This window comes from Phlebotomus argentipes, unplaced genomic scaffold (genome assembly GCF_947086385.1).
Source record: "Phlebotomus argentipes unplaced genomic scaffold, Phlebotomus argentipes genome assembly contig_2, whole genome shotgun sequence".
Taxonomy (NCBI): Eukaryota; Metazoa; Arthropoda; class Insecta; order Diptera; family Psychodidae; genus Phlebotomus; species Phlebotomus argentipes.
The window spans coordinates 2,044,573-2,060,293 of record NW_026776162.1 but is presented as its reverse complement, the minus strand read 5'-3'; the positions used below and the strand labels follow the sequence as shown (position 1 = coordinate 2,060,293).

The 15,721-nt window shown below is 42.1% G+C and overlaps 4 protein-coding genes across 4 annotated transcripts; 2 read left to right on the top strand and 2 right to left on the bottom strand.

Moving 5' to 3' along the window:
* The first annotated feature begins 26 nt into the window (after nt 1-26).
* LOC132264393 (lysosomal acid glucosylceramidase) lies at nt 27-2,027 on the top strand. The gene is made up of 4 exons (XM_059764594.1): nt 27-157; nt 221-357; nt 419-764; nt 820-2,027. The coding sequence occupies exons 1-4, from the start codon at nt 88-90 to the stop codon at nt 1,944-1,946; spliced, it is 1,680 nt and encodes a 559-aa protein (XP_059620577.1). The 5' UTR covers nt 27-87; the 3' UTR covers nt 1,947-2,027.
* A 566-nt stretch (nt 2,028-2,593) lies between these two features.
* Nucleotides 2,594-9,055, bottom strand: LOC132264665 (myogenic-determination protein). Its single transcript, XM_059764940.1, has 5 exons — nt 8,489-9,055; nt 8,333-8,417; nt 8,156-8,271; nt 3,021-3,099; nt 2,594-2,947 (listed from the first exon to the last, which is right to left on the bottom strand). The coding sequence occupies exons 1-5, from the start codon at nt 8,846-8,848 to the stop codon at nt 2,805-2,807; spliced, it is 783 nt and encodes a 260-aa protein (XP_059620923.1). The 5' UTR covers nt 8,849-9,055; the 3' UTR covers nt 2,594-2,804.
* A 961-nt stretch (nt 9,056-10,016) lies between these two features.
* LOC132263477 (glutathione-specific gamma-glutamylcyclotransferase 1) lies at nt 10,017-13,457 on the top strand. The gene is made up of 3 exons (XM_059763262.1): nt 10,017-10,614; nt 11,955-12,520; nt 12,784-13,457. Exons 2-3 carry the CDS (start codon nt 12,293-12,295, stop codon nt 13,333-13,335), a joined length of 780 nt encoding a protein of 259 aa, XP_059619245.1. The 5' UTR covers nt 10,017-10,614; nt 11,955-12,292; the 3' UTR covers nt 13,336-13,457.
* A 39-nt stretch (nt 13,458-13,496) lies between these two features.
* Nucleotides 13,497-15,138, bottom strand: LOC132263467 (26S proteasome non-ATPase regulatory subunit 13). Its single transcript, XM_059763251.1, has 4 exons — nt 14,978-15,138; nt 14,791-14,904; nt 14,205-14,735; nt 13,497-14,143 (listed from the first exon to the last, which is right to left on the bottom strand). Exons 1-4 carry the CDS (start codon nt 15,073-15,075, stop codon nt 13,750-13,752), a joined length of 1,137 nt encoding a protein of 378 aa, XP_059619234.1. The 5' UTR covers nt 15,076-15,138; the 3' UTR covers nt 13,497-13,749.
* Between the last annotated feature and the right edge of the window lie 583 nt (nt 15,139-15,721).

The following is a 15,721-nucleotide window of genomic DNA, read 5'->3' as shown; positions in this document are numbered from 1 at the left end:
AGCCAAGGCTCAGTCTACTTCTGCCTTCGAACGTGTCTAGTGATTGCCGGACGTTCGGCCAGTAAAGCAGCGTGAAATTCCACCGAAATGGCACTCAATCGAAATTACCTTCTCTCGTTGATGTATTTGGCCATTGTGAGAGTCGCCCTATTAAGTGGTAAGAGCGCAATAACTGCCAAACATATCACGTCTTAACGGAAGAGAGAATCTCTATTTTTAGCTGAGAATATTCCATGCAATCTGCGAGAGTATCAACATGGATTTGTTTGTGTGTGTAACAAAACAAACTGTGACTTTCTTGAAGAATCCGTTGATAATCCCAATGAATCCGAATTGGTGATTGTATCATCAAGTCAAGTAAGTCAACACGCATAATGTTTGTCTGCGATAAAATTGACCGTCTTATCATGCCTTTCAGGCCGGTCTTCGCTTCGATGTTAGCAAATTCACTTGGCCATCAGAGTCTTCGGAAGTAAATATACGGGATTATGCAGTCAAACCTGAACCTCAAGTTCTGCTTATGAGTGAGAAGGCACAAAATTACAATTGGGCGTCAAATCTATTTGGAATATTCGCCAAAAATGATGCATCAGTCAGTGTGGATTTATCAAAGAAGTATCAGAAAGTCGTTGGATTTGGAGGCGCATTCACTGGATCCGTAGCGCACAATTTAGACCAAATTTCACAAGAGTTGCAGGATTTTCTCTACAGATCTTACTACTCTTCAGCTGGAATTGGATACAATTTCATGAGAATCCCTATTGGTAAGTAAATTTGATGTCCATTGACTTGGCTATTTAAAGGTTTTTCAAATTCCAGGTGGTTGTGATTTTGATCTCGAAGCATGGGCATACAATGAAGTACCACAAAATGATGCAAAGTTGACGAATTTCACTGAACTTGATGCCAGAGATTTGCGCTTCATCGATAAACTAAGGCAACTGCAAAGTGCCTCTCAGAATAGTAATATTAAAATCATGGCCAGTGCGTGGAGTCCGCCGCCATGGATGAAGAGCAACAACAAGTGGTCAGGAGCGAGTTCTCTCAAGAAGCAGTACTACCAAACATGGGCTGATTACCATTTGCGCTACATAGAGTTAATGTCGAGGAATGGAGTGGATTTGTGGGGCATCACGACGGGAAATGAGCCTATGAATGGTGTTATTGGGTTCCTATTTGTGCACTTCATGAGTCTGGGATGGACAGCCGGAGCGCAAGGATCCTGGGTGGCTGACCACTTGGGACCCACTGTGAAGAACAGCCCGTATAGTGACGTCAAGATCTTTGCCGGCGATGATCAGAGGTACACCTTTCCCTGGTGGTTCAACGAGATGAAGACATCCAGACCGAATGTGATGGATTATGTGGACGGATTCGCTGTTCACTGGTACTGGGATCGTTTCGTCCCAGCTGCGGTTCTGGACAGCGCAAGCGATAAATTTCCCGAGAAGCTGATCATCAACACTGAGTCCTGTATTGGGGATAAACCTCTACAGACTCATGGACCAATATTGGGGTCTTGGGATCGCGCTGAGGAATACATTTTGGCCTACATTGAAGATTTGCAGCACTCAGTTAACGGATGGATTGACTGGAATTTGCTGCTTAATGAAGACGGAGGACCGAATTATGTCAGCAATCATGTGGAATCAGCGGTTATTGTCAACAAGACATCAGATGAAGCATACAAGCAACCCCTCTTCTATGCCATTGGACACTTCTCCAGATTTATTCCTGAGGGATCAGTTCGCGTGCTCGTCACGTCAACTGATTCCCAAGTACATTGCGTGGGGTTTGAGAGAGCAGACTCCAAAATTGTCGTGATTATGTACAATAAGCGGAAAAACCCGGTCAAAATGACTTTAAATGTGCCATCGAGGACACCAGTAAATTTATCAATTCCCGCAAAATCTATTCATTCAGTAATTTTCACTAAGACACAATGAAAAGTGTGTCGAGAATAAGAGAATCGTTGAGAAAATAAACAGAGTTTAGCACGTTTGGGAGATTAAAGAAAATCCCATTTTTTCCGACTGTCAAGTCATTTTACGGGCCATTTAGTGGAGTTTTGTGCAGCAAATTGACACAGTTCAGAGCACCTCCGGAGCTGGAATGTTCTCTCCTTGCGACGAACGCCCACATTTCCTGCCAAAGTCGCTGAGGCATGCGTCGGTCGTGTTTCTCTAATGATGCCATATAGCGAGGATCGGGCGTGCATTTATTGGGCGATTGGGAGTGAAATGTAAATAAATAAATTACTCTTCGTTTGCCAAGGAACTCCCCTTTCCCTCAAGTGCATTGCGGTGTATGGAAAAAGAACCCTCTTGAAGAGATCTGTTGAGGAGTGTCGAAAGCGGCAGATGATGTTGAAATTTCAAGAGCAATTTGACACCACAATGATCCCTCAACAAGATTTTGGGGTGAGTTGCTTCCTCCGGCAGTACATTAGCTATTAGAAGAGTGTCTTAAGTGGCACTTTGGCGATGAAAACATTTATTTATCTGAAGGAGCCGATAAGAAAGCCGAGTCATTAGCCATTAAACACTCTCAGGGCATTAATTCGACAAGAGTATATTCATTAAACCAATCCTTATGTCACATTTCCTGTCCTATTCTTGTATACCGCGTATCCTCTTAACTCATGGGCAAAAGAGTCGCTTTTCTTAAGTTATTTATTTAAAACAAATGTCTCTAAGTATGCCTATGTTCAGGACAATCACTATAATCTCATTTTAAGACACTGGGTGTGCGTGAATTTTCGCGAGGCTGATGTGTGATCTCTTGAATGAGGCTCACAGTCATAATCACTGAACTGCAGTGTCATATTTGCTGGGCAGAGTGGCTGACGATGGATGGACTGGTGACGATTGTACGGCATTTATACTCTGCACAATTAAATTAAGGCACTCGAGACTCGATCCGTTGGCACTGCCATTCGTAATGTAGCCTGGAGGAAGAGGGAGAAGATCAGGTAAAGGCTGCGATCGCTAAAAGCTTTCTTGGCAGAGAATAAAACTCACCGGCAATCGGCGTAAATCTGTCCGTGTCTTTGGCTAATTGATGCAGTCTTTCTTTCAAATATGAGCCAGGACAACAGTTCTGAAAATAGATGAGGAAAAGTGAAATACTGTAAAATTACTCAATTGTGTGCTTCTCACGGCTCTAGAGACGTGGCAACTATTTTAATGATCTTTCCAAATTCATGCCAAGAGGAATGAAACAATCTCAAATATCTGCGTTATGTTCCAATCGCGCGAGTTCATGACATTTGAACACAACTCCCAGTGAACCTGATGGCATTTCCACTGGCAAATTTATTGCCGAGATCATCCAGTGTGAAAATAGAAGTACGAATTCACCGAACTCCTTAGCGTAATTAAGTGTTAATTCTCGGTACAAGTTGCAAAATTGATCTATGCTTTGTGGAGAAACTCCTTTTGGCCTGAGATGAGACAGAGAAGATTTTTTGCAGACGATGTTTAGAGAATGTTCTCAGGGCGCTTCGCATCATTAACAGCAAGAAAGTTATGCATCTCGGTGACAAAAAGGGCAAATTAATTTATTAGGAATTCATTCAAGAAAAAGCGCATCATTGCACATGTGGCGAATGTATTCCTGAAGCTGTATAGAAAAATTTCTCTGTCTTCTTATCGGACAGAAATGTGCTTTTCTTTTAATATGTTCCTCTTCATGAAAATCCACTGCAAATTGTCTGGAGAATATTAATTCTGTGGTAAATTTGCACATGTGCACATTCAGTTGATCTGAAATCCCTCGTGAAATGACATAAGAAAAATTGTACAAGCAATTTGCTACTGCAAAAGCCACACAAGAAGAAAATTTTATGTCAAGAAATTGCAATAAGCCTATGATTTAGACATCATGAGCGAAATTCTCGTCTGCAGTAATGGTGAAATGCTCCATAAACTCTAGCTGGAGGCATTAATTGCCAAGAGGAAGACCTTTGTCTGCCAATGGGAAACCCATTCAGGCGACTTTCGGTTTCACGATGGGTGTTTTGTCTCAAAAAATATCTCTGATATGGGCCACTTAAGATGAGATTTAGGATGACATTTAGTGAGAGGCGCGCGTGATTCAGGAGTTTGTCTAGCTGGGCACAACAGAAGCCATCGATCGAGCTGATGTGATGAAAATGAAGGGGAGAAAGACGAGGACTATGTGTTGGATAAAAATAATTGCCATCCTCTAGTTACTCCTCTTCACAGATGAACGGGGAGAAGGAGAAAAAGAAACGTGAAAAGCGCGCGGATGATACATGAAAAACAAATTAGAGGAATGTCACTGTTACCAATTTTCCCGAGAGCGCGCGGGTTTCCTTTACCAGCACAGATTTAGAACAAATTTATTGTCTTCTGGAAAGATATCGTAAATTTACTGCTCTTTACTACTCTTCAGTGGTCTCTCATTCCACGTCGAATTGTAGACACTCTCGGGTTGAGTTGGGATTCTGTATTTGTAAAGTTGCTTGCCCAGACAAAAACAAAGTGAGAGTGCGAGTCGGAGAAAAATTCTTAATAATTAATTTGCAAATTTCTTTGAAAATTTGCCCAGTTAATTAGTTATTATGCGGCATCCGCGAAAGCGTGCATTGATCAAAGGTGTGCCAAATTGGATTGAAAATGTGTTGCTTCTTGGTTTTCATCGAAACGATAATGTTCACTCTCCAAGTCGTCCTCCCACCTCCCTGCCCGGCAACACCACAAGCTCACCAGCTCGTTGGATACGACAGGGCATCTCGCTTCTTCTCGCGAACAACAAATTTATAATTAGTGAATGTAACATGCATTTGCTAAATGAGATTTTATAAATATGCAATACAGCAGAGGATACCTTCTTTTGATAGTCAACACTCTCTGGGCTGAGGAGGAAAGAGACGCTCAGAGAGACTCTCTAATTAAATTAGAAAAGTAACCATTATGGAGTGGATCAGCTTCCCCGTTTCGCCAGCCAGCAAACGGCAAAGGAACATTTAAGATTCTCCTTGGCGTTCAGCCAGAATTCAATCAAAAGGACAAATCACTTTATGGCTATCGGAGCATGAGAAACGCTGAGATACACTCCATCCCATTGAATGTTCTCCTCCTTTTTCCCACTCTCATTGCACCGCGGAAAATGCCCATAAATCATGAAAATGCCGTGCTATATGGGAGGGATGAATTTTTAAGCCATGGAAAGGATTAGACGAGATATCTCATTGGAAACACCCGGTTTATTTTTACAGAGATTCTGGAGGATTTTGTCGCCACACCGCCTGTGATTCTTTTTATTTTCTAAAGGATTATCTATTTATTTATCTCTATAGTTTCATAAATATGGTGAAAATAACACTTTGAGTTTATCATTGAAACGCCTTCTACTGTCTTTCATCCCTGGCTTTTTCGGGTGCGCAAAATTAAAATTTTATTGATGTCATCTTTATATCCCACGACAAGAGTAGTCATAAATATTCATATATTATTGATATTTCCTCTGCTGGAATGTGCAGATCACACGACTCGGAAAATCTACATTTTTCTTCGGCGTGACCAAGAAAAGACCCTCACTTTTTAAGCAGGAAATTTTGTGAGGCATTTTAATGGTATCAAGAATGTTGACAATTTTCATCCTCACTGGCGAGTGATCGTAAAATTTTGTCATGTTTATGCTTTTGTGTGTAAAACTAAAGTCGAAGGCATAAATATAAATTGCACAACTCATCTATGGAGGATTTAGGAAGAGTGTAAAGATGCTTTTAACTAGGAAAAAAACCTTCTTATTTCTCATAATTCAACGTGTATTTTTTACGGGTGATTTGAGCGGGGATATAGCAATAATTTATGCGATTGATGTAGCCCGAAAAATCACGTGTAGCATTTCTGAGGGAGTCACATTTCACTTTGGAATATTTAAATTCGACTTGTGTGCCATTCAGAAGTCATTTGGAGTGAAAATTTTTGGGAAGATGTGGAAGGAAACGACAAGTCAAAACAGATCGTGATTTATATGGGTTGTCATTACAAATTTCCCTGCGATATGGCTCGTGAGGGAAGTGGAAATCCGCTGCCTCGAACATGATTTCGGAATTTGGTACATGAGCTATATGATCCATTTTATTGGGTAAAATGTCTCGCATATCTACATCTCCTCGTCAGAAACATATCTGAGAATTAATTGCCATTTGTAGTGTCACTTCTTCACATATTAATTCTTTCCGGAAAAAGTGAAAGCAGATATAAAGTTTGATAAGACGATATTAACTTCTCCGACGATGATGAGTGTTTGCGAGAGTCAAAACAAGTCTCAAGTCACTGTCTTCATGGCAAAAACATTAACAGATGTTTCGCAGATGCATGAAACAAATTTTTTTCCACCAACAATGATACGTGAAGTTCACAAGAAACTCACACTAATTGCATCAAAGAAAGTAATCTCAAAGTACCACTGAAGTTTTCCACGACACTACCGTTCACATCATGCTCTTTTTTGCTCCCTCAACCACACCGAGAAATGCGGGAAGATGAATCCTAGAAGTGCAGCATGTGTGCGCCCCGCAGAGGTTGGCAAAAAATGCTTCGGTACAAGAAAAGGCACTTAAAATAAGCAAATGCATCTTAAGTGCCTGTCGAATTTAATTAAATAATTAATAATTTTATGAGGCGCTGTATTACATTTTCATAAATATCACCAGGCGGAGACACACACGCTCGAGACAGTCTTTGGGGCATCGTAAAAGTTAATTAATTGCAAATGGGCGCAGGAATATGATCACTTGATGGAGACAATAACCTTTTTTTCGCGTTTGATTGCTCTGGGTAGTAAATACATTTACACTCCCTCCTGATTCAATGGATACATTTTTCATCAGCCACATTTTACCCGCGGCTGTTGAGAGAGGAATTATGGTTTTTTCTTCTGCCTTATTAATAAGTCTGTCAATAAGATGAAAGGATTTTTTCTCCACAAAAGAAGATATGCTAATATGTCGTTCAATCAAATCTATTTTCTCAGTGGAAAAGAGGAGGCAGTAAAAGTGTCAAGAGGCGTGAATTTAATCAAATTTCGCATATTTTTGGGTTATTGAATAGCTTCTTTTTATTATCCAGAATACGACAAATTAGCTTCCGGTAGATCAAAGGGAATTAGCCCAGGAGTAAGTTAATCTATGAGAATGTTCGCCAAGTGTATTAGTGACTCGGGATCACCGGAGTTGATTTTCCACGTCGCGGAAATGAAGTTGTTGTTTCCAAATGTGGAAAAGGAGCAAGAAGGTGGAGAGTTAGCAAGTCTCGGGCTTTCTCTTGTGGCGTTCACAATCTGTCAAGCTGTCACGAAGTGTCGACTGAACATTACAACCGGTGTTCCTTGCACCGAGACGTGCTGAAGACACCCGCCGTGAACAAGAGGCAGCGCAGAGAATTGATGAGAGCGCGGGCAAGGAGGACGAGTGTTCCTCTGGACTAATATTAGACTGACTCTATAGCGAGACTCTGCCGGCATGTAAATAAGCCTGAGGGTTGGATCGTGGGTGGGCGATGGTGTATCAAATCATCAAATTGATTTTCACTCTGAAACATTTCCACTCTGGCGATCTGTGCGCAATTCACGGAGCGGGCAATAATTTTGGCCACGGTGGCATTTCTTAAATATTCTCATCACCTCATCGGATGAGGGCATTCTCGAGTGTCGGGATATATTAGCGGAATGATAATAAATGACGGGACTATTAATTGTTGTGTCAGAGAAACAGCGCCACACCAACCGAAATCCTCCACATTCTAATGTAGAGCTCACTATGTCAATCGGATTGATAAATATTGCGAAAAATTAATTGAGGAAATAAGTCAATGACAAGTTTTCGTATGAGAAACCCACTAAATTTTTGGAGCAACACGTAAAATGCCACGAGAATTTAGTCACTGCATGGCCTTTAATGCAATTTCAACAAGAGATTCGTTATTTTCAGTGATTTATATACACTTTCACGTCGCCATCTATCTAATTAATAAGATCTCTACTTTGAACGAGCGAATCCTTCTGGATATACTAACACTAACGAGATGTTTGAAGAGCTCTTTGGTGAATGGCAATTTATTAGAGCGGAAAGTGGGTAAAATTATAACTGGATGTGCAAACATATAATATAGCCTACACTCACCATGTAATCCTGAGATCTAGTCGTTTGATTTGACATATCATCAACATTGTCAGGACTTTGTCTGATAGCCGGAGTTTCTTGCAGAAGGTCTTCCAAGGATTCAATGTACTCGATAGCTACCAACAGAGAAAGAGAGATTAGAAAGTTTTGCTCCAAATTTCAGTTAACTTTCAATACCATTTCTGAGTATTTCCACTTTCGGAAGTCTCTGGTTGGGATTTGTACTCGTCCGCCGCTTCAGCAGCTCAAATGCCTCATTAACCTTTGGAAAAGGAGAAGAACATTGTATTTGTGAGCAAAAGTACTTCCACACAAAATCCCGATTCAACGCACTTTTCGCAAACGTCGACGCTCACGAAGAGTCGCAGCTTTCCTCCTATCCACTGTCACGCTTTTCTTCTTGCATGCCTTGCAAGCCCAGGCCAGGCATGGACGAGATTGTCCAGCTGAACATCCCACAGGCGCCAGGACGTGCTCCTCTGAGCTCAGACTATTGTCATCCTGATCTGAAGGCATTTGCGCTTGAATCTCAAACCGATTGCCTCTCTGACCATCGCTCGGAACTTGCATGGACACTCCGTATTGCGAATAGAAATCCCCCACTGGCGAGGATGTCTTGTGATTCACCTCATAGCCACTCTTATAGGTGTCTGGTGAGACTTTGCAGAATGACTTTTCACTAAACTTTGTCATTGTTTCAATTTTCACTCAATATTCTCCACAAATTCTCTACACAAAACCCAGCAAATCATGCCACAGTCCAAGAAAATTGCATCTGTAATTGCTATAAATGATCGAAAATTGCACTACTCGGCCTAACTGATTCAGTCTTTCAACTGTAGGTTTTAATTCCCGTGACTGAGAAACACTACTGATGCCCCGACGATGAATCCTCAAAAGCACATGTGACACTATTTTTTGTAAATCTGTCTCTTATTGGGATTTCTCGGCTTGCAGATGTTTCATTTGCCTGTGTGTAGAGTGGGAAAATCTTTTCCCAGCTCCACCCATTTCACACTCAAGTCGTGGAAATCCCGAAGGAGGAGACAAAGCGTTGCTCATTTCGACTTTATCAACATTTTTCTCGTCCATTCAGGCGTAAAATGAATTGAATTTGCAATAATGAGTGTTTAATTAAGTGATTTGATTATTATTGTCGTATAAATGTCCTAAAATTATGTTCCTTTGAGGTTTCTTCACGCTGAAATAATGCGAAAAGTTCGCTAAAGATTGAGGAATTTGAAGCGTAACGTCGCCTGAATGCTGGCAAAATAGAAAAAGACAGAGATTCTCAAACTTCGGGACCATCGGAGACGGTTTTTAATCTGTATTTACTATTTATGACTCGAAAGTTTCAACAGAGTAATATTGATTTTCTCAATCTATAAATAAATAATGTATTGTATTGTAATGTTATATTTTCCGTCTACAAGGTTGTTATTGATCCTTTTCATTTATTCAGCGGTCAATGAACAAACTCATTTCAAAGGATCAAATAACCACGCTTCGCTGCAGGTCAATGGTATTCTTTTGAATACAACTTATTTCTCAGAAATATACTCAAAAAATGCAGCCAAAATGTGAAAAGAATCTGCAGAAGAAAGCAAATCTTCCGCCACTTCTCTTTGTTGACAATTTCCGAGAGCCGGCTGAAAGGCACGATTTTTTTCCGGTCAAGAACAGAGAAACTGAGAATAGAACGCGCGTTGTACAACGCGTGATACCGCTATAATCATCTGTTCCGCCACTTCATTCATCGAACCGGTGAACGGAGGAAAGTGGCTTATTGTCGGCGCTCTTGTTGTTGCATCATTTTCTCTGTGTCCCCTAAACCGCCGAAAGGTGTGCGTGTACACGCGGTCTGAAGAAAGTTGAGTCAGCCGTCTCGCTCGGCACCGTGCGTCTCCCTCTGGATGGGACCTGCCATGCGCCGATCCTCATGGAATTTTCCACCCAATATAGATTTACAGTCGAAATTGGCATGTGGTCAGCAAAAAGAGTGACATTCTGCAGCTCTGCCAACGGATTCTGCCTGTGGTGCCGTGTTTAGTGTTTGTGCGAGTGCCTCTGCAAGAGCAACGTGAAGGCGCATTGTGTGGCAGAGTGAGGCAGAAAAAACTGATATATTGTCAAGTCCAGCTACAGCCATACGACCATGGAGCGGCGAACATGAAGTTCAGTATTAAAGCTGCGTTAATAGTTACCAGGCGAGAAATCTTCTCTTCGCACTCGCAACTCCGCTCAATCACTCATCAATTGAGTGGTGCACTTATTGCTGTACATTGAGCAAAGGAACTCCAAATCCCAGTAAATACTGTGACTTTTTGGTGACCTTTGGGTTACTGAAATGAACTCGTGAAACTTCTCCATGTATTTTTGCTGTGATTAAGTGTTTGTACAAAGTGGTTTGCAGTGAATCATCGTGAAAGAAAAATCCTCCAAGTAAAAATCTGCTAAATGTGAGTGTCTGATGCAATAGCAAATCGATTCGAATCATTATCTCTCGGAATCCCCTTGGCAGAATTCTGACGTGTGGGCGATTGGGACAAATTGTTTCCTCGTCCGCTCAATTATCTCAAATTACGTCCACAAGAATGAAATTAGTGCCCATATTTTACATGCTGAGAGATGAAAAAACATCGCACTTCGCGAATTGTGTCAGTGAAAGTGCGATTTATCCTTGACCTAATTCTCTAAAATTGGCGTTGACCCAATTTCACACCACATCTTGTCTACGTAAATGTTCTTATCGTCCCCCGCGATATCATGTTTTTCCTCTCACAATTATTAAACCCGCTTTCTGCAGCCGATCAACAGGCCAATGGACTTTTTCGCATCGACAGAATCCAAACAAACATGTTTTACGCACAAATCGCGTATTTATATCAACTCAGATAAATTTGGCGGATGTTCACGCCACGCGAGCCTGATTCTGTATGATTGTGAGTCGCAAAATGTTGAATGTAAAAATTCGTGTTGGATAAAAATAGTCAATTCAGTGTTGTGTAAGTAATAAATTTCCATATGTCGCCTTCGTTCCTGGCACATTTCACTGAATTACGCCGCTCAACCTTCCCAAAGAGCATCATTTTGGGATCTGTTTCTCAGATTTGCGAAAAAATAGTATCAAAAAGTCATCCACTGACCCAGTTTTGCCAAATTCATGTCTGTTTCCCTCCAGAAAATACCTATCAAATTGATTTGGAATCAACAATGGAAAGATAAGGAAATTATTTAGTGTTTTGCTCATGCGCAGTCTTGAAATTGCGACAAGGTCTTTCAAGGTTTATCTTTACTTAGAGTGCATTTATTTTTAATTTCTTTTGTCTCACAAATACTTCTCTACACAATGTATCCGAAGTGGAATGAAGTACTCCAAAGAAATGTTCAGAAACAGCGGAAATTAATATCCTAGTGCTTATGCAAAAGATCGGAAAAATAAATACGGATCAATGACCCTCACCGGATATTGAGATTTTAAGCGATAGCTTTGAGAATATACATCTTATTTTAGACACTTTGCTACCTTCTTATCATGCTGACGATCTTTCTTCAGGTAACCGGAAATTTCTAACTGCTTTCCAAGCGGAATCGCTTTGGATAGAATGTCGCAGAGAAATTCTCTCTCTTAGGGCCAAAGTCTGCCCACTGTTATTGTGTGATGACCAACGCACAATTTTCCCACCCACATTCATTGCCTTTTGCGTTGTTCTTCACACTTACAGAGTTCGATGCCAGAATTAAATTGAGAAACAGCGCCTTTGTTGCCCATTTAATCACACAGACTCTCTCTTCACAGGCACGAGATTGGATCAGACTCGCGGATCTTCCCATCAGTTGACCGAGAAGCGCCCAGAAGTGTGAATAATAGTTTGCAAAATCCAATGGCATAATACAAGTAACAACTATGGAGACGAGGAAACATTTGTGATAGTAGATTTTAGTGAATGAGTGTTAATGAGCTGCACTAGTGTTTTAGATCTCACCTGAGTGCTCAATGTTTCTGGCAACTCTTTCACAATTGCGGAAACGAGTCAAACAGCAAAACAGTCGATTTCGTGGACTTTTCCACAGCTCGGACGACGAGAAAAAAGTGCATCGAGTATTAGTTTAAGCAGCTGCTGCAGTGGAGTGAACATGGACAACGTGGAGAACATCTTCGCAACGGACGAGTCCCCTTTCGAGGACTACGGAATTAACAACAATGATCCCGACGAGGACATTCCCTCAGTGTGGGTCTTCGGCTACGGGTCGCTTTGCTGGAATCCCGGCTTCGAGTTCACAAAGTGCATCACGGGCTACATTCGCGGCTATGTGAGGCGCTTCTGGCAGGGAAACACAACTCAGAGAGGCACAACGGACAAGGTATAGTTTTCCTTTCAGAACACGTTATGTTTCAAGCGAAATACGATACACTCAGTATTGCAGAACAGATAAATGAAAGTGATTCTCGGCCATTCTTGAGTCGATGGGAAGGAAATTCGATATTCAGTCTGTGGAAATTTACCATCGCGTTTTGCCCTGAAAACTGTAATACGCGTGCATGAGACTAATGAGGTTGTTTTTGGGGTATTAATTACGACTTTGCTCCACGATTGAACTTCTCCACTCTCTTTTGCTCTTTCCAGCCAGGACGAGTGGCCACTCTCGTGGAGAACAAGGAGGGCATCACGTGGGGATGCGCGTACAAGATTGCAGGGCCAACAGCGTTGGACTACCTTAAGCAGCGCGAGTGCAAGCTTGGCGGCTACATTGTGGAGTACACCAAATTCTTCCCCCGCGTGGCATCGCGGGACTCCGCGCACAGCGGGGAGGCCTTCCCCGTGCTGCTCTACATTGCCTCCGACGAGAATGATCAGTGGGTGGGCGAGGAGCCTGTGGCTTCTCTCGCCACCCACATCGTGGACGCGCGAGGCTCCTGCGGCCACAACATCGAATACCTCCTGCGCCTGGCGACTTTTATGCGGGAGGAGCTGCCCCATGCGCACGACGACCACCTGTTTGAGCTGGAGGAGGTGGTGCGGCAGCTCATGAGCCACCGGCAGATCAAATTGAGCGCCGTCATGGGACGAACGCCACAAAGAATCAGGCGGGATTCGCACGAAGAGACACGGAGGCCTATTTCATTTGAGTTCACGTCACGCGTGCCGGAAACCAGACTGCGTTGCCTCAACATTTAGCCCTATGCGAAACTCTAACAAGAATTTCAATTTACAATTAACATTTCAATTGAATGTACTGACGATACTGTCGCTTATCTCAAAAATACAGCTAAGAAAGAATTTTTTTAATGACGAGATCCGCTTTTTACTCAAGTTGGACAAATAATTTTGAGAGCATATCAATTTCCTTTCCCGTGAATTGGTATTCAGCGTAAAATCCCCCCATTGTAATTGAAAATTCACATCTACTTTCTCTCTTGCAATTAATCAACACAATCGAATATCGACCGTTAAATCCCTAGTAAACCCAAATTTGATTCAAGAGCGAGCAATTAGAGGCAGAAGTATTGATAATTAATTGGATGTTCAATGCTTACGGTTCTTCCTCTCACAGGACATAATATATTCGCGTGATTGAAGTACAAAAGGGCATCAATTAGTGAGGATCTCGTTGGCGCGGCTCTCGATAAGCTTCTCCATTTCCGTGATTGAGAGCATCCAAGTGTCGAGGGTGGAGGCCATGGCAGCCACCTGAGCCCTGTCCAGCACGCGCGGCTGCACCCACGTCATGTTCACCACGCCGGCCACTTGGTCGATATGTCCGCGGACCAGGCCCTGTGCCAACGCCTTCATCACCAGGATCTCCACTTCGTTCAGGGGCAGCTTCGTCTCCTTGGCGATCTCGTCGAACGTGAGAGTGCGCTGGTTTGCCGGGCGCTTGAAGGTCATCTCCATGAGGCACAAGAGGGAGATTTTCTGGCGCAGCTTCACTTCCTGGGCCGCCAAGTCGGCGATCTTCGACCACTTGGGCTTCATGCTCTCGAATCTGGCAAATGCAATAAAGAATTGGTCACTAATAGTGGATAAAGGGAAGCTTTGCAACTCACTTGTTGATGTCTCCGGAATTAAATGCCTTCAGCAAATCAATCAGCCAGTCATTCTCCGTGTGAGTGAGGGATTGCAGGATGGGATGAGCCAGCAGTTCGCCGATGTTGTAAATCCCCTCACCCAGGAGAGCGGCCAAGCCGAGGAAGAATGCCTGCTGCGGCCAGTCATCCAGCGGAAATTCGTCAATCGAACAGCCGAGGAATTGCAAGCCCGCCCGGTAATAGTCGCTGTGCTGTCCCACGAGTCGGTAGTACTGGCTGGCCAGCATGTAGTACTTCCCGTGCACGGGAGTCACATTCCCGGCCTCCTCCAAGATCTCCTTCAGATCCTCAATTATCTTCTTGGTGGCCTCGAGATCGTTGAGATGCTCCAGCTGGATTTGGCCCTGCAACACTTTGCACAGCCACACGGCCTCATCGCAGATCTTTACCTTCTCCTTCACCTTCTCCAGGAAGTTGTTAGCCTCTTTCTTGTCCGAGATGTGCCCCACGACAATGGAGATAATCTCCACCAATCCATACGGGTTTATTCTGAAAATTATCGTATTAGCACCAAAGAAAGCGCTTCCGGAAGCAATTCACTCACTTTGTCTCGAAGGTGGACAAGAAGTTCTGGTACAGCTGCACGAGGGCCTCCTCATTCTGCAACGAGGGATGCTTCACAAAGGTTTGCAACTTTATCGTCAACTCATTCCAAAGCCTGACGAGAAAAAGAGCGAAATTTCACAGTGAAATACTGCAGGAAATGGGAAATTTACAGGATATCCACTTACTTCTCGTTGTAGAGCTCCTCAATTTCTGTCCACTCGGAGGCTAACTCCTTATTTGTGGTCTTCTTTTGCTCAGATAAATAGTTCCCAACTCCAGACATGATGACAAACAATTTATAAGCAAACACCTATTTTGTGAGGTTATGATGGCCGATGCTTATTGATGACAATAATGTTGACGTATAAAATACATTTTTCTACGCGCGTATATAAAAGTTATTTTACATCGTCTACGTGAAATGCATCTGATTATAATCATGCACACGATTCAAACATGTTTCTTGCGTATTTTTTCAATATCCCAATAATCAACATAAACACGGAGAAAATGTTCATACAAAAAAACGAGAGAGAAAAAATCGTTTGATTTTCCGTTCTTTGCCCATGATTGGGATGATTGATATGTTGAAACGGTTCAAACTCTTAATTACAAATAATATCAATCAATATATAATTATTTATTATTACAAAATAAAGCACTGTTTGTAATTTTTCATAATGAATGGTAATTAATTGAACATGAAATTATTGATTGGCAATTACGCTCGTTTTCAATTAAAAACCATTCGAATACCTAACTAATAGCAATACATAAAATCAAGTAATGTACGATTAAATGAAATATGTATAATTTTACCTGAATCGATGAGTTTTTCCATAGAAAATGGCCTATGAAGTTATAAATTCCAAAGTATTATTTACTGACTTTCCTATTGTTTGATATTTGCCAATGATGATGCGTATTGA